Source organism: Syngnathus leptorhynchus, chromosome 20, assembly GCF_054491065.1.
Source record: "Syngnathus leptorhynchus isolate UIUO chromosome 20, UIUO_Slep, whole genome shotgun sequence".
NCBI classification, from domain to species: domain Eukaryota; kingdom Metazoa; phylum Chordata; class Actinopteri; order Syngnathiformes; family Syngnathidae; genus Syngnathus; species Syngnathus leptorhynchus.
In genome coordinates this window covers 7,403,606-7,426,641 of record NC_141214.1, presented here as the reverse complement: position 1 = coordinate 7,426,641, position 23,036 = coordinate 7,403,606, and the positions used below count along the sequence as shown (strand labels likewise).

The following is a 23,036-nucleotide window of genomic DNA, read 5'->3' as shown; positions in this document are numbered from 1 at the left end:
GCGCACTGATCGTTAGCCCTTATTTCAATCCCATTGGGGGTCACTGCTGAAGCAAGATGGAGCGTAACCTCGTTAGCCCGGTGTCTTGACAGGAAGGGCCTGTGGGTCTGGGCCATGCAAAAGCAGCCTCCCTGCTAACACGGAAGCCAGCTCGCCACTCTGAGGGAAGACCCTCGGGGGCGACTTTGCCTCGGACGCTCCCGCTTGAGATTTGCCATCTATCGAGGTCCAGTGGGTGGCTGGCCGGAGTCAAAGTTGACCTTCTTATGGCGGGCCTAAAAGCCACTCAAGATCCAAAAGAAGCTGTCAATCACACGCTTGCATTTCACATCCCCGGTGCCCTCCCGGGACCCATCCGCCAGCCAGCTAACAGCTCGGGGGCCTCTTTTAATGGGAGGAGGACAGAGGCAGAGAAAGGACAACAAAGAGCGGAGGGAGGAGTCACGTGGTCCTTGTTCAACGACTCTGCAACTTTCAGATTGGGGTGCAATCATAGCAGCAATGGCGCTGGCGCTTTCTGACGTCGACCCCAAGTGTCTTCCCAAAGTTGAAGAGGAAAGGAATCTTTGTGCAATGTAGCGTCTATTTGTGTAAACCGGGAGTGGATGGCGGATTGTTGGTCAGGTGCGTGCGTACTTGTGTGGTTTTCCAATGCAAAAAAAAAAAAAAAAAAGAAGAACAAACTGCCTTTCTCATAACGTCCAGCCACTGGTGTTGCGCTGGTCGACGAGGTGTCAACCAAACACACTGGAGGAATGTTTCCAAGCTTGCTATGGCTTCGATAATGACGTGTCGAGTAACGTCCTAACGGCGGGCGGGTATAAAGAATAAAATGTCAGCCGGATGAAGGGATCCGTACAAAAATCAGAATCTGTGCTGTGTGAGTTTGCGCTTGGGGTGGATGGTTCCTCTTTGAGGAAACCAGAGGATGATGAAGGTATCAAAGAGAAGCTCAATGAACTATTCTTGGAAGAAGCACTGCTGAAGCTGCTTTGGCTGTTTGTTTTTCTTTCTTTAGAGAATATTCAATCATGTTGAAGCTTATCCCACTCCCGGAGATTTGAAGTTGTTTTAGCTAACGAGAAGAGACGGCGAGGACGCCTGACTCACAAGCGCATAACTTCTCACGTCAAGACAATGAAGCTCTGGCGGCGTTGTAGACAGACTGACAGTTGAGTCAATCCGCTGCGAGAATCTTCAGCCGTCTGAACCGCAAGTAGCGTTTTTATATGCAGCTAATGGTCAAAAATCACTGGAAAACCATTTTTTCTCATCCCTCCCAACCTCCCTCCCTCCCACCGGCCAGCCGCAGCTCTGATCCGTTCAGTCCGCTGAGTCATGACAAGAGCGGGAGGCTAATAATAACAGCTTGAACACTTGAACTCAAGCCTGCTTTGTTCCCCTGACAGAAACCGCCAGTCTGAGAAATACCTCCAGGGGTTTCCTCTCCTCACGTACGGACTTGGCACTTAGCTGACTCAGAACACAGTTGGCAGCCACGCAACAGTCAGGGGCTGTGAAAAACACCTCAGTCATCATCTGAGTCACCGATGGCAGGAATCTTATAAGTGTGCGGCACGTCACTTTCACCGCCTCTGACAACGTTGCCTTTTGGTGTTGACGACGTTATTTGGAGGATGGCTAAATCAATCGAGGTGTAAAACGTCTTGACAATGGTGCTGGCATAGGTGTTGTTTATGCACAGACAGCCATTCTTCCAATGAACGCAGCGCAAAGTAAACCAGGAAGGAAATGACCAGACAAAGAAACGTCACCGCCACCACCTGCTGCTGCTTTGTTGCCACATTAGCATTCTCACTATGTTAGCATTCAAGGCTAATTATTAGCTCAAGTGTGTTGGATTCTGATCATATGAGAAGTCAAGGGGGTTTCACGCCACCATAAACGGCGAGTACAGTGAGCACAGTCGCTACCAGAGGCAACATCAGTTATTTGGGAACCTTCCCGATAGCTTGACACACAAACATCTGTTGGCCTACCTTCCGTCTCTCGTTCCACCTGCTCCTTTCTTCCCGTTGTTAGCTCACCGGCTTCAATGCCTCGTCAGTGAGCAGCTGGACCAATACCAGGCTGGAATAGTTTGCCTCTTTGCAGCCCCCCGTTATTCCTAAGTGACTTGCAAAGAGCCGCCACACAAACCACATGAGGAGAACGCCGGGATGTTTCTGTGTTGTCGTGACTTCCCACATACAACATTGTTTAGCCACACTGTCAATCCTGGCATGTTCCCGCTTGATACTAACACTACCCGCTAAAAGTAATATCTTGGCAGGCAAAGAACGGGAATATTTTCTTCTGTGAGTTTTGGGCGCATTGGGGTAAAACAGAGGTGGGGGTGCACCATATGCAGGGCACGTGTTCTCAACAAGTACACACATGGCTCTTTAAACCCTTCTGACTGTGTATACGTGTTTGTTTCACGAACACACGGCTCGGCGCGGCAACCACTCAGGCTCTGCTTTCACTGGCTGTGAGCCATTGAAGGGCATGCTATAATAGCCAAGAGGGGACCTTGCCTTCCATCCCGTGCCAAGGCCAGGCTGCCAATTAGTCACTCGCAAAGAGCTGTAGACTTGTGAAGTCGGCACTCTGGGATGTTTTTCCAAATGAAGCTTTTTGATTGATTAAATGCAAATTTTTCAAATGTGGGATCAGCACGCAAGTATTTGTCAGGCCAGGAAAATAGAATCGCAGATGCCACAGCGGATCGGAGGGAAAATTGACGGCTTCTACCGAGTGCTGTGCCCCCCCCCCCACATTCTGATTTTATTTATTCTCCACCCTCAGCGAGCCGCGGATTAGCTGTCAATCCAATGGCATTCTGAGTTGAGCTGCCAATCGAGCGACAGCGGGGGGGGGACCACCTCGGATTGGTAGAGGATGTTGGCCATGCTCTAACAATTGAGGCCAAGTGAGCACAATTCTTTCTCCTGCTTACGCGTGGCCCCCGGGCCGTTCCATTTCGAGATCCTCACCCAGAGGGCGATGGGTCCCCCTTTCTTCTTGCCCTTCTTCCCCCCGCCGTCAGTCGAGTGCTGACGTTGAAACTCACCGTGACGCCAGGTGGGATTCCGCAGAGATTTGGCTGAGTTCAGCCGAGTTCTCGCTGAAAGGGTTATTTACACACGAGCACACACACACACACACACACACACACACACACACACACACACACGATTTGCTCAGCTCGGGTTGAACAAGGTCCCTCCGCTGACCTACTTCTTCGCCAAGCGCTGAGCTCACACGACAAATGCTCGAGGTTTGTTGGCTACCAACCTCCTGACGCAATGCCACAGCCCCCAAAAACAACCTCCCGTATTACAGAGCTGCCATTTTGACAGTGGGGTGGGGGCAGTCTAAATGCTGGATAAACAGACTTTTGGATCAGCACTTCCACACAGCACTGGAGTTTGAAATGTCAAAAGGCGGCGGGGCTTTCAAGTGATTTCCGGGTATGGTTGGATCAATACGGTGTGAGATTACAGTGCGGGTTGAGGTCAAGTCAACTCTGAGCTCGCTCGCGTGTGAAACCAAAACAACCAGAGGTATTTCCGAGAGAAAATGTTAGGCAAACGGAATACAGAGGCGGCAGAAGAGCCAGATGAATCGGCCGCCATTTATCAAGAGTGCAAGTGACAAGCTACGTACACCGTGATTCAATCCGCTTGAAAAATCACATTCCCATTCCAGTGACATCTCAAAACAGAAAGGCGGGATAAATCTCGAGTTGGCTTTTTTTAACGGCAGCGTGAGATTGATTTAAAGTGCCAGGTGCAGGTGCTATGAGGAATTCCCAGGCTGCTGCTTTAACGGTACACTCCAAACGCCAAAACATAATAAACGTCAAAGACGGGCCATCGGAACCCAGAGCTCCTTCTTGACAGGATGCGGGTTTGTTTGGAGTTTCTCGGGGAGGCAATACACCGGAGATGTCGGAACGTCCGTGGCTTCGAGCCGACTCTCCCGTAACGTGAGGCCAATCGGTCAAGCGGAGATTTGACAGTTGACGCATCTGTGGCAGCTTCCGCCATTTAGAAATGGTTAAGCTTCAGGTAGGCAGCCAGATGAGAATGGACGCCAACACAGATAGCCAGACAGGAAGTTGCACCGAGAGAAGGGCCTAAATCTACGGCCGAGCATCACGTTCTTGGATTCTTATCTAGCATGTTGAAAAGGGCGATCTTCCTGAGGTCACCTTTTTTGGGAGGGGATTGCCAAATCACAGAATTCAGCATGAAGCGAGGCGGCATTTGTTATCACTTCCTGCAGAATCGCTCACGGCAGGCAGCTAGCCAGGTGCAGCACCTTCATTTACTCGCCTAGCGCTCAGCTAGCCCCCGTAGCGTTATCCCTGTTTCTCCGCTTGCGACAATCTTAAGCCTATGAAAGACGTGCTGTGTGCGCCGGTGTGACTGCAGATTACAACGTAGCCAAAGAAGACCGTGAAACAAAGCCGGCCGGGGGCTTAGGCGGCGCCTTCCAATGCTTAGGGACTTGTAGCGAGGGCTCCCAATGTGGAGAAGCGATTCAAGGAATGAGTGTCACCTCTCAGCGCTGAGATCAAAACTTCAATAGTTTCGCCCCCTCCTCCATGTATTGCGCCAAGGGGGTAGAAAGACGGACGCTCTCCCGTTTGGACCAGTTTTTGTGGTTTAAGTCATGAGAGAAAATCATTTTGAAATGACACTTGGAAAATCAGTGGCTGACTCTCCACCTTGCTAGCATCCCACACACTAATTCAATGTGTCGATTTGGCTTCATTAAATTGCGTAACCTGTCACCAAGCAGGCTTGGCTTGATTTAGGTTGAGCGCAACCGCGTATGACCACTTGGCCGGCAACCGTGTTGTGAAAACGACTGTGGAATAAGTGAATGAAAGTCGGATGTGACGGAAGGGTACAAACGATGGATGTGATTGTTGGTGGAAAGATAGAAAGAAGGGGCGGGGCGTCCGTGACAAGGTGCTGTCTGTCTTGGTGTTGGCAGCTTTAGCTCCAAAGGAAACAATTATCGGAAATAGCGGTCAAATTGACGACAGGAAAGCCCCCTTTGAGGGTAATGTTTTCCCACTTGGCCTCGCTTGTGTGACTCACGCGACGACGCTTGCAACTTGTACTGAGTTGTAAACTTTCGACAAGCACGCCCGCATTTCTTCGAATTTGTTGGACGTTCTAAGGAAATACCATCATCCCAAGCCCAGAATAAAAGAATTACTATCATGGACTTGATAAAAATTCAGAGACAAAAAGTCAAAGTAAAATGTGTTATAAACCGGGATATCCTCAAGGACCATGGCATTGCTAAACTCTAAGTCTGAACAGTCAGTGTTCCGGCGTTTCTATGAGAGACGGCGGCAAATCGATCTGTCCTCTCGTCGCCTCGTCCCACGAGAGTTAATTGGCCCGATGCCCGCCTGCCTGCCTGCCTCACAATAACTGTGGAGCAGACGTTGAGGTGAAAAGGTAGCGGCTGTTTAGTAAACACATGCGGCGCGACGCCAAGAGGGACGCAGAGGTCTTAAGGGACTAAAGTCGGATTAAAAACTCAAGCGGCCTTTTCGTCGCCTTTAATATCAGACAATGACTTCCGTGTAGCCGACAATTCGACAAGCGATGCGGCGTTGGCCTTGTAGCAACCTGTCTAAAACATTTTGTATGGTACAATTGACTTGCTTTAAATGAGTGAAAATCATTGTTTAACCAAAGTCAAATGCATTGTGAATACTAAGCTGAAGTCAACACACAAACGCACGCACGCACGCACGCACGCACACACAGAATTGTAGCAAAACACACACACAGAGCCTGCCTCTCAGGGCCAGACCAGTTGTCCCACTCGCTCCAATCTCCATCTACAACCACGGGAGCAGCAGCGTATATATATCACACACACGGTGGACTCAAGTCGTGTGTGACGTGCACACAAAAAGTGTCCTTCCTTCCACACCTCGGCCACAATTTTACCACGCTCACCTTTGAACAAAGACAACACCACCATTTGCTCACCTGTAAATATCCGCCAGTTGCTTTCGGAACCGCTTTATCTCCCAAACACAGGTGCAACTGAAGACCTTTGCCCACGTCAGTGAAAACCAGTTTGGAAAACAGTCGCACGCATATGGCCGATAAGGAGAGAAGGCCGCGTCGCAGAACAAGCTTTTGTCGGGTGGCTCGCCTGTGATGTAAGGCCACCCCCAAAATGGCTGCCTAAACAAAAAAGTCACCGGATCTCCGTGTAAAAGAGGTGGATGGATGACTAAGATCATCCATCCGGTTGCCACATTTGCAAAGGCAGTTCTGGCAAGCTTCTCTTCCAGCCACAAAAGCGGGAAGTCCGCTTGAAAAGGCTTGGCAGTCAGCGAATGAACGGCAACGTGCCGTCATCACCTTTGCGGGAAAACAAAACAACCCTTCATTCTCACTGACGTAAAAAAAATCACTTTCTACTCATTTGGAGGCACAAAAATACAGGAGGTGCATGCTACTAGAAAGAGCAAGGCACAAATATGGAAGTGGCAGAAGCGCTAGCTGAGTTCAGCAAAAAAGGAGCCGAGTCAACGCCTTCCACCGGCTCCAAGTGGAACGTAAACAGTGCGGCCCAGTCAAATAAACAGGCGATAGATAAAGCAGGACTTTGAGTTTAGGACTGTCACCGTGGTTACCAAAGGGGGCTGGCTGGGGGCTTTTCAGCACCAGCGCCCCCCCCCCTATCGCCATGTTGCGCACACGTTTGCATTGAAACATCAGCTTCAATGAAGCGAGGCAGGGCTCGGGGGAGAGGAAAACAACCCGCTGACCCTCCAGCCTGCGCCGACCGAGAGGCCCCGCATTTCATTTTGGACCGGGAGATAAAAAGGGGGAGGGTGGCACAGGGGGCCAACCCATCCGGCCGGGCCCGCTCGCTCGAATTTGGTTTCACACTCGCAGTTTGCCCATCGTCCTCCTCGGCCACGGCGCACCTGATGAAACAGAGCCTGACAGGCTCTTTCCATTTGAAAAGGCATCTGCAGCAGCTGTGCTCGTCCCACACTGGCACATGCAAAGTTGGGAGTGCAAGGCTCCAGCTGGGGCCTAAACAAAGGACTTCTCAGCGGTGGCAACGACAACAAGGCGCACAAAAAAAGGAGAAGGGCAGCAAGGCAAAGGCCTTCTCTCGCCGTACATCAACACTGCTCGCTACTCGTCAGCCGAGACATTCAAATCTCATTCAACGACCGCCAGAATGGAGGCAGGAGTTCACCAGAACAAAATCAGACAAAAATACTTTAGAATAAACAACTACCTCCACTGTCAATCCATGTTAAGGAAACCAACGGTGTGATGAAAACGGCCGATCGCACGCGTCGTTTGCGTGCCGTGCCGCCTTATCAGAACATTTGCAAAAGACTTTTGCCACCTCATTCAAAGGACTCACTCAGCTGTGATCAAGGAGCCACAAAAAACAAAACCAAGCTGGGCTGCAACCTCTGGGGGACAAATAGGAGGTAGGGCGCCTCCAAGTGGATCAGCTTTGCCTGGTTTGCTTTTATTACACTTAATCAATGATTTCATTACCAATAAAGACGCGACGGTGTTTATTGGAGTCTGGAGGGAGGACGGCGGGCTCGTGCTTGAGGGGAAACGGTTAAGCCGAGCGTGCGTAATTGTCTTACACTAATTAAGGAAGGGCACCGGGGGATCAGTAGGGCCTGACTTGAAGGGGGTTGGGGAAAGGGGGCTTAAAAAGAGTCAACCTTGAGGTTTGTTGGCAATTTTCAAGCTCTCACTGCAAGCGTCAAATGCAAGCCAGATGTGGCGTCGGCGCATTCCAGTGGCGGAAATACGCCACTTCGACCCAATGACGGCCCTCCGGACCGTTTTAAGTATGATGTCGTGCACGCTTCCAAGTGGCAACAGCTCCAACTGCACTGTTGATAAAAGTCAAGTCGATTGGTGGACAAGCTAGCTGCGAGTAGACGTCACTCCTGGCGCAGCAATTTCACAAGATTTGTGCCGAAACGGAACGTCTTGCCCTGACTCGGCTTTGCTGAGTTGCGGGTGAAAAAGGCACATCCAGATAGGGCCCAGCTGCAATTTTCAGTCACACTTTCATCGATTAGACAGGACGCTGTCTTAGCTGGTTTCTGATGCTGGCTGATCTCGGGTGACCAGACGTCTTCTTTTTCCCGGACATGTCCTACTAAAAAATGTAGGGGGAGAATTTCAAAATGGGCCGGGATTTTGTTGGACTGCCTCAAACGTAAGACGTGTACAGTACATTGTCGATAGAATTGCCACTCCGTTCCATTTCACACAATTCCAGCTTTTTCTACGCCCTTCTCCTCAAATCTAGTCACTTTGCTACAAAGTAGGTTGGACTGACCAGTCTACACAGAGTGTTTGCGAGCAATGCTGAAACGAAAATGCATGTTCACAGAGGAGTTGAATAAAAAAAAGTTGCCGCGCTTTCGCCAGGGTCGTGATACTTACGAAGCTGAGTGCTTGACATGCAAGGCAGGCACTTACGTGTCTGTGGCAAATATAGGTGCCAACGCACCCCGCAAAAGAGGAGGAATGAAGAGGAGCCCTTTTTTGGGTTTCAAATGTCAGTGTACTCAAGTGTTTGTTAGTGTCAATATATTTTTGTTATTGTACACATGTTTTGTGTAAATCCAATTGCTGTACAGACACCATGTCATTTGTGCCATAACATATGACAGAAATGACCCACAAAAAAGGTGTCCTCTTTTTCAGAAACCCAAATCTGGTCACCCTAGGCCAGGGGTTGGCAACCCGCGGCTCCAGAGCCGCATGTGGCTCTTTAGCACGCCCCTAGTGACTCCCTGGAATTTTTGCAAGAATGGAAAAACATGTTGTTGTTGTTGCTTTTTTAAATATGGTTTTTATATGGTAATCATGACACAACCATTCTCATGCTGTAAAAATGTCTGTAGTTGTAAATATATTAAAAATAGCGAATTTAAGAATGGCGTCAAATAGCAAAATTGCGTCACGGGCTACGAACACAGCACAAACAGGTGTGTGAGTGATTGGCCATGGATTCAAAAGGCAAAAAGAGAAAGATTGCTGATGAGAAAGAACAGAGGCTTTAAGAAAGAATGGACTGAACTATTTGCTTTCATTGCCAATGCTGAAGCATTGCCTGCTGCATGTTTGATTTGCAATGAGAAGTTGTCAAATAACAAGAAGAGGAATTCGGAGCGACATTTTCAGATAAAGCGTGCTAAATTTGCTGCCGATTACCCAGTTGCAACTGAGAGGAAACGTGCAATTGCAGTGCTGGTGGAGAAATTTCAGGACCAAAAAAACATTTCCAAAAAGTGGATCGCATCTCTAAACTCTACTACTGCTGCAAGTTTTGCAGCCCGAGAGATAACAAAGCACGGCCAAACCATTCACCGATGACGAGTACGTGAAGGGATTCATTCATTAAAATATCAGAGTGTCTTGTTTCAGACTTCAAAAATAAAACCGAAATTATTCAGAAAACTAAAGACATGCCTCTCCGCACAAACAATATCACCGATCACCAGATCAAGGACATCAATTCCGATATCCAACAGACAGCTCTGCTATGCAGGTACGTGAACTCTAATGGGCCGCAAGAAGAAATGATCCAATTGATACCACTATTATTATGATTTCTTATTTTATTAGTCTATGTTGCCTTATAAATGGCTTTTTGCAGCTCCAGACAGGTATGGTTTTTATCTTATTTGGGCCAATATGGCTCTTTGAACATTTTGGGTTCCCGACCCCTGCCTGCCCTAGGCTGATCCGTTAAGAGAAATGCCACCAGATTTCTGTTTGAAAGCAGTCATGTTTGAGCATCCATTTGAACGATGAAGGTTTACAGAAGGCCAAAAACAAAACGTCCCTCTGAAATCGTTTGTTTTGTTGCAAAGAAGCTGAACAACTTTGACTGTTGAAAACGAGCGTGCACCTGAACGTAGCAAAAACAACCACAATGTTTGTGTGTGCGTGCGTGCAGAAAACTTGAAATGGCCAGCCGAGCCGGGGCGACACGTCGGGACATTGCATTCTCCCCGAAATTCACACAAACTTGCAATCGGAGTGACGTTCGCCGGCAGCGTTGTACGTCAACAGAAAATGGTCGCTTCTCATCACGTATGTTAAGTGCCCCCTCGCCCGATCCCTTGTAATGCCAATCGTTTAAACAAGCACCCCCCCTAAAAAAAAAAAAAAGAACACTTGTCGCTCAAAAGACGCAATTTTGTCGCCGTTTTAAGAAAGGGAAAAGAACGCTAGCAGGCTAACCGCGCGATGGTTTGCTTCGATGTTAGCTAGCTAGCAGAAGGTCACCGATACCTGGAGAATTAACTACCAGGGATTACCAAAGTGGGAAGTTCGCGGGTATAAGCCCCCTGTACCCCCCGACGCAACACACGTTTAAGTGGGGGCGTAAAAGCTAGCAAAGATGCTGATTTTGCGTGACCCTCTTTCCCTTGCTCGCTCCCTCTGACGACGAGGACGGCGTTTATTAAAGGGACCACAGACGGACGACAACACTGGTGTGGAATTGATGCACGCTCCCGTGGAATTAAAGCTCCCTTCAGCCAGCCACTATTATTATTCTTCAGCATTTTCACCCTCCACAAAGTGAGATAACACGAAGGGAGCGCAGCGCGGTGGTGAGGGTGAGCCATGGCCGCGGATGCCGACGACTCGGTTAATCGGCTTCCACTTCGCTGAAGGGCGAGCCCACAAAAAGCCATTTCGGTCCGAAATTTGAGCCACGTTGTGTCACTTTCAAATAATTGATACCAATTCGCACAAAAACTGGACACGTCGTACCCAGGCACGCTTGCAACACGACCTCGGCGACAAAGGAAGCTCCAAAAGACGACTCAACATTGAGGAAATGCTTGAATTTTGCACCAAATTGAGTCAAACGTGTTTTTTTAAAAGGCTCAAGCTGCCTGCTAGGAGGCTCAAGCTGCCTGCTAGGAGGTTCAACCCCCCCCCCAGATGAAAGTTGAAGCATTTCTGGCGACAAACTTGAAGGTTCACTTACGTATTTCTTCTGGATAATATTCCTTTTGGGTCGTTCTTTGCTCATCATGCACTCTCTCCCCCCCCACCCCCAAAAAGGAAAACTAGAAACGAGAGAATGGCCACATGAATGTCTCTCCCCCGAGGAGCACCAGCAAATTTAAATCCCCGAAGAAGAAGAGAGAGGGGGGGAAAAAAACTCCCCCAAAAAGCACAATCCTTCCTGTTTTCCTTGGCGTGTATCCTTCAAAATGGGTTAAAAACCGGCAGAATACTTCCGTTGGGTTGCCGTCGACGGAGCGAAGCCAAACTCACTCGGGGGTAACATAGCCCAAACAACCGCAACATAATAAGTTCCGTTCGGCTGCTCAGGCTCGGCTCCCGGTTCTTCTTTCAACATCGTCCGCCCACCGCCGCCGCCTTAGTGTTCCAATCCCTCATCCGGGAGACAATAAATAAGGTGACCTGCAAAAATAGGAACAACATGAAAATCAAAAAAGAACGCGTCTTGTGTCCGTCCGTCCTCTCTCTCGCCTGAGCTTCGCAGCTGCTGCGGTCGTCGCGAGAGCTGCTCCAGCGGCACTGGCAAGTCGAGTCCGAGCAGCTCCTTTCTTCGCCGGCGTCAGCCTATCACGACGCGAGGCGTGCAGCGGCAACTTTAAACATTTCTCCGAGGCGGCCCCACGCAAAGAAACCGCACCTAAATCGACCCCATGCAGCTCTTGAGCTCTTCGTGAGTGGAGTTAAGTTGCACTACGCCTTCACCATACCATACACAGAAACTTGAATGCCATTCAACAGAAAAGCTGACCATTCCCAGATTTCAGGGAACAAGGGGATGCTTCGAAAAGAAAAGGCAAAACACCATTTAACGCCCGATCTATGTTCCTACTCTCAACGGTCACGAGATACAAGAGCTGTGGGCAGCGACGGACACGAGATACAATGAGGTGTTACGGGCATGTCCCACCGGAAGGAGCCCGGCCCTGGGGATGACTGTCTCAGCTAGCTTGGGTACGAGCTAGGCGAAGTGGCTGGGGTCTGGGCTCCCTTGAATGAGTCGATATGAATGGTATGACCTGAAAACTAATACTATATTCCACAAAACGGCAAAATCTGAACATTCTGATTGGTCGGCCTTTGGACGGTGTCTTACGGAAAACTTTGTTCCCACTTGCAAAGCCATCTTGACCAAAATGATGAAACCCCCTGAGAGCTCTTGAGTTGTGGCTTTTGTTTCTGTTTAAACTGGATGGCTTTTTCAATGTTGGGCCTTGTGAGCGCCATGTAAGCTTTCTTGCGTCCCAGCAAACTCGAACGTAGCGTGATCCGAGGATCCGAGAAATCGGAGGATGTTTAGTGCGCTTATTCGGCATCGCCGGCCGCAATTCGAAGTAAAACGGCGATCCTTTCTCTTAGGCTAAATACTTGTAGCACTTGCGTGAATGCTTGTTTCTCAGCATTAAACACAATCACATCGGCCGTTTAAGAAGTTGAACAAGAAACAAAGGGACAAAAGAAAGAAAGTCAGGGACTTCTTAGTGTTCATGGAAATTGAGGCCAACCCCCGCTCCGACTTGGACGCACAACTAACCCCCAGCATCGTGCCCCCCCCCACACACACACACACATCAAAGTGCGAGATTTAAAAGCCAGACCTCCACTGACCCCCGAGTTGCTCCCTCATGCTAATTTTGCTAACCGAAGAGCACAAGACGTGGAAGAAAACATCAAAGAAAGACTGATTTCTTTTTTGGCCTCCCTCATACCCCTTTGCAGACTGAAACTGGAGCCAGGAGTTATTTACAGTGTCCTAATGTGTCTAATCATTATGAATTTTTCCCCTCAATCAATGACCTTCTGTCCCGACAGCCTAGGGAGTCCTGTGGGGGATTCTGAGGCTGCCTTTGCTCCCCTCTAACGCCGACCCACCCCCTAGCATGGCTTCTCTTGGTGAAGGTTTGCTCGAGGGTCTCAGGCCCTGCCGGCCGTCTCTGATCGATCGATGAGACGAGCTGCCGAGGGATCATGACAGGGAAGCGTCGTTAGCTCAAATGCTAGGCCAAGCCAGCGCCAAAGGTCACCCTTGTTGTTTTGCTAGCGACGCCTTGAAATCTTCAGTCATAATTGCATAAACTAGATTTTTTTTGCGGCGGTCACACATCAACAACCGGATGGACTGCCGTTTTTTTTGGGGGGGTCTTTCAAGGGACTTGTACATTTAAAATTGCTATTTGGACACTGGTATAAAAGCCAAAGCCAACAAATTTAAAAGTGTTTGTGGCTTCAGGAAGTATGTATGTGTGTGTGTAGTGGAGAGAGCCAGGAATTGATTAAAGCTTTCACTCTCAATGTGCTTAATTGCCCAGTGAGGCTTAGCAGACGGTGCTGGCGAGATTGATGTCTGATATCCAAGAGGAGGGCCAGTGTCATGGAGGCCCCATTGATAAGCGGCCAAGAATTCGCCAATTAATGTTGAAAGATGGAATCCTTAAATATCTCATACCACTGTGGACCGATAAAGCCCGAAGGAGTTTTCCACAGTAGGTGGAAGAATAAAACTGAATGGAGAGAAAAAAAGAAACATTTACAATCCCCAAAACGATGTGGGCTTTGTTTTGCTTTGACCCTCAAGTTTCCACGTTTCCTTTTCAAATCTAATTCCTTCAATTTCACCCTCATTTGTTTGCTTATGAAATTTTAAGTAGCATGTTCACGGCCTGAGGCTGTCGATGATCGACACGGCGAGCGGAGCGTTCCCCCCCGTTTTGCAGAGGCTCCTTAACAAACCTCAAAAGTGTCCTCGGGAAGGTGAACGAGGCGACCCATCTGGAAGGTAAACGTGCAAGCGTGTAAAGATCACAGACCGGGCCTGATTTGTGCCCCAAGCGGGCCCTGCCTTGTATTTGGCTAACCAGGCGCACATCGTGGTGGTGATCACCTGATATCTCTGCGCAGGTTTGCCTCGCCCCCTTTCCAATAGTGCTCGCGTTTTGACGCCCAGTTGAAGTCACTTGACTACCATCAAAGCAGATCTGAATATCTAGCAATAAAAAAAAAAAAAAATTCAGCCGAACAAGGCGTTGCGGATGTTGCTAAATGATGGTGTGCTTGCGGGGGTTATGCAAATGAGCAAGACTTACCTTGTTTTTTGTCATGCTAAAGATGTTGGCGTGTTATGCTAAGGGGGGTGTCTTTTGTGAGCAGGTTGTCACATTTATGTTTTTATTAACTTTGGTCAAAAGCTGCCAAGCATAATTCAAGTGCAAACGTTGTCTGGTTTGGAATGAAGTGTCCGTGTCCAGTGGGCACGGGAACTAATTGAGCAAAACGTGGGGAAAAATGGTCTTTTCAGTCAGACCACCCAGACGGTGTCCCCACTCCAGCAGGCTCCAGCAGGCTCCAGCAGGCTCCAGCAGGCCTCAGCAGGCCTCCAGCTGTTCCTCTCCTGTGGCTCCAGTTTGTGTTAAAAAATTGGGGGCGCTTTTGTGTCCCATGCAGGTGTCCCCGCTTCATTCAGCCAGAGAGTGTTGTTCTTCCCCCACCTGTGGCAGGTCTTGATGAGTCATCTCATCTAGTCATTCCGGCCTAGACCGGTTTGGGCAGGCCGACAATGGACCGGGAAAGGAAACCGACTCGAACTGGTTTGTTATCAAATCATGAATGACGCCCGCACATTGCGAGATTGCATCTTGCAATGACCTGCGACGTGACACGGCGAGCGCGTTCAGAATTTTGGGCTGTCCGCAGCACATCGTAAGTCATCACTTTTAGGAAGATGGTGCAAGATGCTTGTTTTAAACGCCCAAATGACTTCTCACTCAAGCGTTACGTACCATATTGGCCCGAATATAAGACGGCCCCGATAATAAGATGACTCCCTCTTTTTCAAGTTTGAAAAAAGACGCCAAATTTAATTTTGATACCGAAAATAATTGCATCTGAAACAAATGATTATAACAATATATTGGAGAGAAAAAGCATCATGCATTATTTTGCCTCATTCAAATCGTGCAAAAAGTGTCTATCACATCTTAATATCTGAAGTGTCACGCCCGTGCCAGAGCACGCTCGGCCGGCAACTTCTCTCAGCTACACCCCTTCATCACCATAATGTCTGTCACCTGCTTCCTCTTGTTAGTTTATGTATTCAAGCCCTGCCCGTGTGTTTCTTCGTGTCAGTGTCTACTGTTTTCTCCTGTCTGTGTCCTCGCCTTGTGTTGTGTTCCTGTCCTGCTCGTCTGGAGGCTCACGGTCAGATTGCGTTCCGTGTCCGAGTGGATTTCTGTTTGCCTGTCTGCTGGCCGTAAGTCTCTATCCCGCCCGTGTCTGCGTTCGCCCACTTATCTTCCTGTCACGACTCGTTCCTGAATGTTTTATCATGTGTAGGTTGTCATTATTTCTGTCCGTGTCTGTGAACTCGCCCCTCCCTTGCTGTGTCTACTCACAATCTATGTACAGTCGTCACCTGCCTCTCGTTACTTCTCGCGTATTTAAGTCCCGTCTGCGTGTCACACCCTTGTCGGATTATTTCTTGTCTCTCGTTGTTCCTGTCTTTCTGTTTTTCTGTTTGCCATCCCTGTCGGTCAGTCAGTCCTGTTGGTGTTTAGTGATGATGTTAGATTCCCTTCATGGTTGATTCCAATTCCCTTTTCCCTAAATAAACCCTGGTCCAAGCTGCATTTGTTCGCCCTGCACCATTCCGTCGGTGAAATTCTCCCTTCAATAAACCCTGGTCCAAGCTGCATTTGGTCACCATGACATCAACATTTAAACATGTAAACTAAAGTGCAATGACATTTGTAAATGAATGGCTTCTGGTTTTTGAAATGTAAAGAAACCTCCCCTCCGTGAGTCGTCCCCTTACCGTGGTGGAGGGGTTTGCGTGTCCCAATGATCCTAGGAGCCATGTTGTCTGGGGCCTCATGCCCATAGCAAAAGGGTCCTAGGTGAGGGGCCAGACAAAGCAAGGCTCATAAAGCCCCTTATGAAGAAAAACATATATGGACTCAGATTTCCCTCGGCCGGACGCGGGTCACCGGGGCCCCCCTCTGGAGCCTGGCCTGGAGGTGGGCCTCGAAGGCGAGCGTCTGGTGGCCGGGCCTTCGCTCATGGGGCACAGCCCGAAAAGGAAACGTGGGTTCCCGTTTCCATGGGTTCACCACCTGTGGGAGGGGCCAAAGTGGTCGGGTGCATTGTGAGTTGGGCGGCGGCCAAAGGCGGGGACCTTGGCGGTCCGATCCCTGGCTGCAGAATCTTGCTCTTGAGACATGAAATGTCACCTCTCTGGCTGGAAAGGAGCCCGAACTGGTGTGCAAGGCAAAAATGTGTGTTCCAATGACAGGGGAATCGCACTCCTCAGCCTCCCTGCTAAGGTCTATTCAGGGCTGCTGGAGAGGAGGGTCTGTCGGGAGGTCGAACCTCGGATTCAGGAGGAGCAGTGTGGCTTTCGTCCTGGCCGCGGAACAGTGGACCAGCTCTACACCCTCGGCAGGATCCTCGAGGGGCCATGGGAGTTCGCCCGACCAGTCCACATGTGTTTTGTGGACTTGGAGAAGGCGTTCGACCGTGTCCCTCCGGAGGTTCTGTGGAGGGTGCTTCGGGAGGACGGGGTGCCGAGCTGACTGATAGGGGCGGTTCGGTCCCTGTATCACCGATGCCAGAGTTTGGTCCGCATTTCCCACAGTAAATCGGATTCGTTCCCAGTGAGGGTTGGACTCCGCCAAGACTGCCCTTTGTCACCGATTCTGTTCATAATTTTTATGGACAGAATTTCTAGGCGCAGCCAAGGCGTTGAGGGTGTCCGGTTTGGAGACCTCAGCGTCGCGTCTCTGCTTTTTGCAGATGACGTGGTGTTGTTGGCTTCTTCAAGTCGTGATCTCCAGCTTTCACTGGAGCGGTTCGCAGCCGAGTGTGAAGAGGTCGGGATGAGGGTCAGCACCTCCAAATCCGAGTCCATGGTCCTCGGTCGGAAAAGGGTAGAATGCCCTCTCCGGATCGGGGATGAGATCCTGCCCCAAGTGGAGGAGTTCAAGTATCTTGGGATCTTGTTCACGAGTGAGGGCAGGATGGAGCGCGAGATCGACAGGCGTATCGGTGCGGTATCGGCACTAATGCGGACTCTGTACCGGTCCGTCGTGGTAAAGAGCGAGCTGAGCCAAAAGGCAAAGCTCTCAATTTACCGGTCGATCTACCCTCACCTATGGTCACGAGCTATGGGTCGTGACCGAAAGAACAAGATCCCGGATACAGGCGGCCGAAATGAGTTTCCTCTGCAGGGTGTCCGGGCTCTCCCTTAGAGATAAGGTGAGAAGCTCATCTGGGAGAGACTCTGAGTAGAGAGAGACTCCACGTTGAGAGGAGCCAGATGAGGTGGCTCGGGCATCTCATCAGAATGCCTCCTGGACGCCTCCCTGGGGAGGTGTTCCGCGCACGTCCCACCGGTAAGGGACCCCGGGGACGACCCGGGAAGCGCTGGAGAGACTGTCTCTCGGCTGGCCTGGGAACGCCTTGGGATCCCCCGGGATGAGCTTGATGAAGTGGCTGGGGAGAGAGAAGTCTGGGAGTCCTTCCTAAAGTTGCTGCCCCCGAGACCCGACCCTGGATAAGCAAATGAAAATGGATGGATGGATGGATGGATGGATAAACCAATCTACCGTGATAAAACAAAAAATTTGCAATAACTGCATGAACCATCAAAGTGAAGTCTAACTGTTATCTTGAAACAAATCTGAAAAAGGAAAAACATTGCAATAAAATAATTCAATTTGCTACCGCTATTGTTGAGGAGCCTGAGGACTGTATAGGGGGTTGGCTCGGATGGTTATGCCGTTTTCGCCCCCGGGTGTCGGTCAGAACACAGGAGGGAGGGAAGACCTGGTTCCGTTTTGATTGCTTTACTGAATTATTGGCAACAAATAATCATAAATAACCATAAATGAAATACTCTCTGCAACACACCAAACATAAGTCATCGATCGAGACAAGAAAATACATTTTCTGGCGACCGTTAGTGGCCGTGCCGCTGCTTAACGGCCACTAGTACGATGCGAGGCAAACTTAAAGGAGTGCGCCGGAGCTGTCAATCAAACGGCGCAAACCGCGATGGGACAAACGGCACAACAGTGGACAGTAGTAACAATGAAATGTATCACTCACTTTGTGTCAAAGACGCACACGATCACAGCAACATACTCAGTCAATTATGAGCGAGCCGGAGCTGTCAATCAAACGGGGCGCACACGAATGTCTAGACCCCGAATATAAGACGACCCCCACTTTTTCAGTCTTATTTCAATGCAAAAAAACATACGAATACGGAATTATTATTAAAATAAATCCATTTCTACTCACGCAACACTTCACGTGTGTTAATCCCACTTTATTATCTGGCACATCAAAACCAATTTATCTCAATTTAACATCGGTTCTCAGCGCAGCCAAGAGGAAAAGCATCATATGAATTAATGAGCCCACCAGCAAGCCTGCCCCTCCTCCCTCCGCCATCTTTTAACACCTTCAAAAATGAGTTACCTCCCTGAAATGAGGCAAGAAAGCGTCATCTGATTGCTTCCATATCAAAAAATGAAGACATTTGGAGGGATACACTAGAACACCCCCCCCCCCCCCCAAAAAAGGACTGTACAAGTCACACAAACAGGAAACAGCACTTAGCGTCAAGATAAAGGCACTCACGTCCGAATGCACAGCGCAGCGGGCCCTGGCCCCGGCCGGCAGAGAGAGGCCCCGGCCGGCAGAGAGAGGCCCCGGCCGGCAGAGAGAGGCCCCGGCCGGCAGAGAGAGGCCCCGGCCGGCAGAGGCCCTGGTGGAGAGCCCGGCGGAGGGCCGAGGATGCGCTCGGAAAGCCGCCAGTCTGCCTTTGGGGTTTTTATCTTTGTGATTGATGAGCAGAAACACCAGCGCATTGTGGAGAGGCCCGCTGACCAAAAGTGCTTGAAAAATGATGCGTGATGATATATTATTCATCTCTTCCCCTGGAGCCCACCGCGCCATTAGCGAGCGTCTGGCGGCCAACAAGAAGCCAGCGAGAACAGCAATGTGTCTCCAGTTAAGCAGCTGAGCAGCTAACCAACGCGTCAAGCTAATCTACCACTTCAGAGAATATTTTTTGTTCCTTCAAAATTCAAACTCTCACTTCCAAACAAAGTTAGTGTCAATTTGGGATACCAATTGTTTGGAACGATTCATCGTTTCTTAAGGCAGCAAGCTACTAGAGCACCATCAAGTCACCTAAAATGGCGGCGGGGGGGGGGCACCATATCAGACAAGGAAGTTGTCAGCACACGTGTGCGACGGGGGCATCAGGAGGGATTCCGTTTTCTTGTCTGCCAGCTTGCGATAGCGACGTTTCCACCACAAGCATTACAACTTCTCCCTTTCACACACAGAGCTGCCAATTAGAGATTAGCCATGCCTCCGAGGGGCGTGGTCATCTGGCTGACCGTGGTCCAACCGGGCGTGACTTTTCCGGAACAAGGGGCCAGAGAGGCGCTCACGTTCCAGATCCCACCGAGCTGCCAGGGGCCAAACAAGGCGAGGGTGGGCGCCACGTGACGGGACCAACTGCCCCCACACACGCTGCCTGTTTAAGTGCCCCTGGACCAGAATGAAAGACTTCCCGTGTTTTTCTGGACAGGGGTCCTCAAGACTTGTTGTGGCTCCTCTCAAAACAGACACACCTAGCGGAATTACGAAAAACTGACTCCGACTTCCTTGCTCGTCATCAAACGTTGCTGCCGTGAGCGTATTTTGCTTTTTGTCTCGCTTACGCACAGCACATGCCAAAGGCTCGTGTCGTTATTGTCGTGCCTTCTCCCTATTGTTCTTCTCATGTGCAGGGGATGGGTTGCCTAAAGGCCCCAGCCAATCTGCTGACGATGCGGTTTTTGGAACGCGCGGGCCAACCCTGCGATGATGTTGAAACTCGCTGCCAACCCTTGTTAGCAAAAAGACGCTTTGTGTATGGAGGAATTCCCCCAAACATTTGCTCATAGAGATTTCTTTTGAAACAGACAATGTCATTTGGCTAGAAATTGAATGGCAAAGAGCCAAAGTGGCAATGCATTTCTCAGGTCAAGAACAGCTGAGGAGAATACAAGATCTCCGGTGTCGGGCAGACAATTTGCATCTTGCTTTGGTCTGCGCTCGACAAAGGCAAAGTGCTTTTGACGGAAGTGGTTGCTAATGCTGTAGGCTACTCTGTAAATTTAAATGGCACCATTGGAGCCTTTTTGTGAGAGGGGGGAAGTGTCGCAGTGGCAGCGAGACCTTTTTTGTGGCGTTTATTAGTGCAGACTTTCAAAATGACAGACAAAAGCTGGCGACAGGCTTCTTGACACTTGTGCCTCCAGCCCGGCGCTAATTATATGTGGCGCGCTACACAAGACTTTAATTGTGGCGGGGCAATAAATAGAGCAACTTGTTGTGAAAGCATCACGTCGCCGGCATTGTCGTGACAATCCGGCCATTAGAGCCGCTTTGTCGACATTACCTCTAAATATGAGCCACATTTCCTTCTGTCCCATGCACCTGACTGCAAAATCCAGAGTGTCCATAAAGCCAAAATGTGATCCAAACAGTTTATTTGAAATATTCAAAGACACGCTAGTGTAGTTGCAATTTTGAAAGAGAAATGTTTGTTTCTCATGATAAAGCCATTCCTAAAAAACCTATCATTCGCCGTCTGCTCTGGTCTGGTCTGGTCTGGCGCTGCCACATTTCCACGCGACCCCTGGCGGCGGCGAAGCCGGTGAGCTCCTAATGATAGCTTTGCCCCGAGCTCTGCAGACTAAATCAAGGCTCGCTGGCAAGGCTTGCAAGCCGCTAGGTCCCGCCACTTAACCTGCACTCTTTCTGTCAAACTACCCCCACCGCTCCCAAACATGGCCTCACATTCATATGCAAATTGAACGGAATGGCCTGACCACTGGCCTTTGATTCGGCGCTCTCTGGAAAAAAAAATGGCTGTTCCAGAAAATCGTTTTACTGGGTTGGCCCAACTCAAATGCGACTTGAAATTTACACGCCGTAGTCTGACGGAGGTGGTAACCAATTCAAAGTGTGCCATTCATTTCAAACCGAAACATGGCTATTTCTTTTCTCTTCTGGAAGACAACAAAACAGGTCGTAAGCATCTCTGTTTTCACAAACATACAGGGACGCACCAAATTTCACAGCTGAGGCTATTCAAACTCCAATCCCAGTTGCAAGTATGGGTATATTCCGACGACAATGATCCCCAAAAAGGTAAGTATCAGGGACGTATCAAACAATCCTCGCGAGAAATTGCTCAGTCATCGTTTTCTGACATGATTTCATCAGCAACGCAACACACCCACACGTACATGTATTGGAGCATATTCCGCGGGGGACGAAACGTGAGCGCAGCGCTCCAATGGCCCGACCAAACAGGAAATTGCGCCACATGTCATGTTTACGCTGTGGTCGCAATTACATTGGAAGCTCACCGGACGGGCGCCTGTTCTTTTGTCCTAAAATAAACTTTTGCTTCCTAGGCCCATTTGATGATGTTGTATAGAAGTCACGCTGCTGTGTCATCAACTCAACTCTCAGATGATTTGCTCACCATAGCGGACCAAAAGTCTCTCGCCAAAGAATCGTCCCTTGCAGGCTAAAAGGGACACAATATTGCTGAAAGTAAGTCAAGTTGTGAGCACAACCCATGGCAAAATCTCCTCCCATCTACCGTTGAGGGAACAAAGGACGAGTGGAGAAGAAGTTAAGGAATTGCCGACAAGCGCTTGGCGTCCCGCCTTTGTCAGCCGCCATGTGTTTGTGTGTGCGCTTGCGCGCAATGGAAATCCCCAACGTTTGCCCCGTGACAACGGAGCCACCCCCTCCCTGCCCCCCACAATCCCATCCACATCGGAGAAAGAAAGGGAAGAATGGAGCGAGCGAGCGAGCGAGCGGGGAAGGAGGGAGAGTCCAGCTGTAGGCAGCACAATGTAAGCAGGAGCTTGGCACCGGTTCAAAGGCGCCCCAAACCACTGCCTCCCACTGACACCGTAACCCCCTCTTCTCCCCGTCATCCGTCCCTGACAAATGAAAAGCATTTGGTGCTGAGGAAGGAAGGGTTGGCGTGGTGGTGGTGGTGGGGGGGGGATTAGCAATCGGCAGCTTAATCCTCATGATTACACCCAAAATAAATTCAAGCGATGCACATTCTCTTTTAAGCTGTTTAAGGACAAAAGATGACATTTTTGTAGCCACTATGAGAAAACATCCATGATGGCAGTTTGATTTCAGGTGCCAATTGAACACAGCACAACAGCCGAGTCACTGGATTTTGCAATAGACCAGTGGAACATGTGCCGAACAGCCCTGGTATTGTGTTGTTGTTGTTGTTTTTTTACCAGCGTGTGAAAGGGAATACCCTGCCCCATGGGTGAGAGTTAGCAAACCCCTACATTCCACAGCACACTCCATAACCCCAGTAAAAAAATCCCTCAGCATGTTTACGCTCAATGGTGCGGTCGCCTGCGTGCACGCGTGGGTCACCTTTTCCGGCATTGTTTCAATAACACTTCAATTCACATGTGCGTCTGTTTGCGCGAAATAGACGCATGAGCGGCCTTCGTAGGTTCACCAAGAGCCAGACGATTCATGGTCAAGATTTTGGAGAGAGGCCGCTCCGTGGCGCACTGGTTATCACAGTTCGGAGGGTGCGGGTTTGATTACATCTCCGGCCCTCCCTCTGTGGAGTTTGCAAGTTCTCCCTGTTTTTTCTGGGCACTCCGGTTTCCTCCCACATCCCCAAAACCTGCTTGGTAGGCTGTCTCTGTGTGCCCTGCGATTGGCTGGCATCCAGTTCAGGGTGTCCCCCGCCTACTGCCCGATGACTGCTGGGATAGGCTCCAGCACGCCCGCGACCTCAGTGGGGACAAGCGGTATAGAAAATGGATGGATGGATGGATTTTGGAGAGATTTGGGAAGAAATAAAAACAAACTGAAAAAAGAATCTGC

General features: G+C 49.7%; 1 protein-coding gene across 6 annotated transcripts in view; it reads right to left on the bottom strand.

The window, feature by feature from the left end:
- Positions 1-23,036, bottom strand: part of jarid2b (jumonji and AT-rich interaction domain containing 2b) — a 57,874-nt gene that overhangs the window by 16,574 nt on the left and 18,264 nt on the right. Inside the window, exons 1-3 of one of the 6 annotated variants that reach the window (XM_085900293.1) lie at positions 11,568-11,666; positions 11,349-11,498; positions 11,056-11,137 (exon numbers count right to left, since the gene is read on the bottom strand). The exons of 2 other annotated variants lie outside the window; for them this stretch is intronic. In XM_085900293.1, the coding sequence (XP_085756419.1) occupies positions 11,056-11,103 (48 nt within the window). In that variant the 5' untranslated portion in view covers positions 11,104-11,137; positions 11,349-11,498; positions 11,568-11,666. Of the gene's footprint in view, positions 1-2,000; positions 5,755-6,026; positions 11,012-11,055; positions 11,138-11,348; positions 11,667-23,036 lie in introns of those variants that run through there. 3 more of the 6 variants (XM_085900294.1, XM_085900295.1, XM_085900296.1) reach the window with 3 other exon arrangements.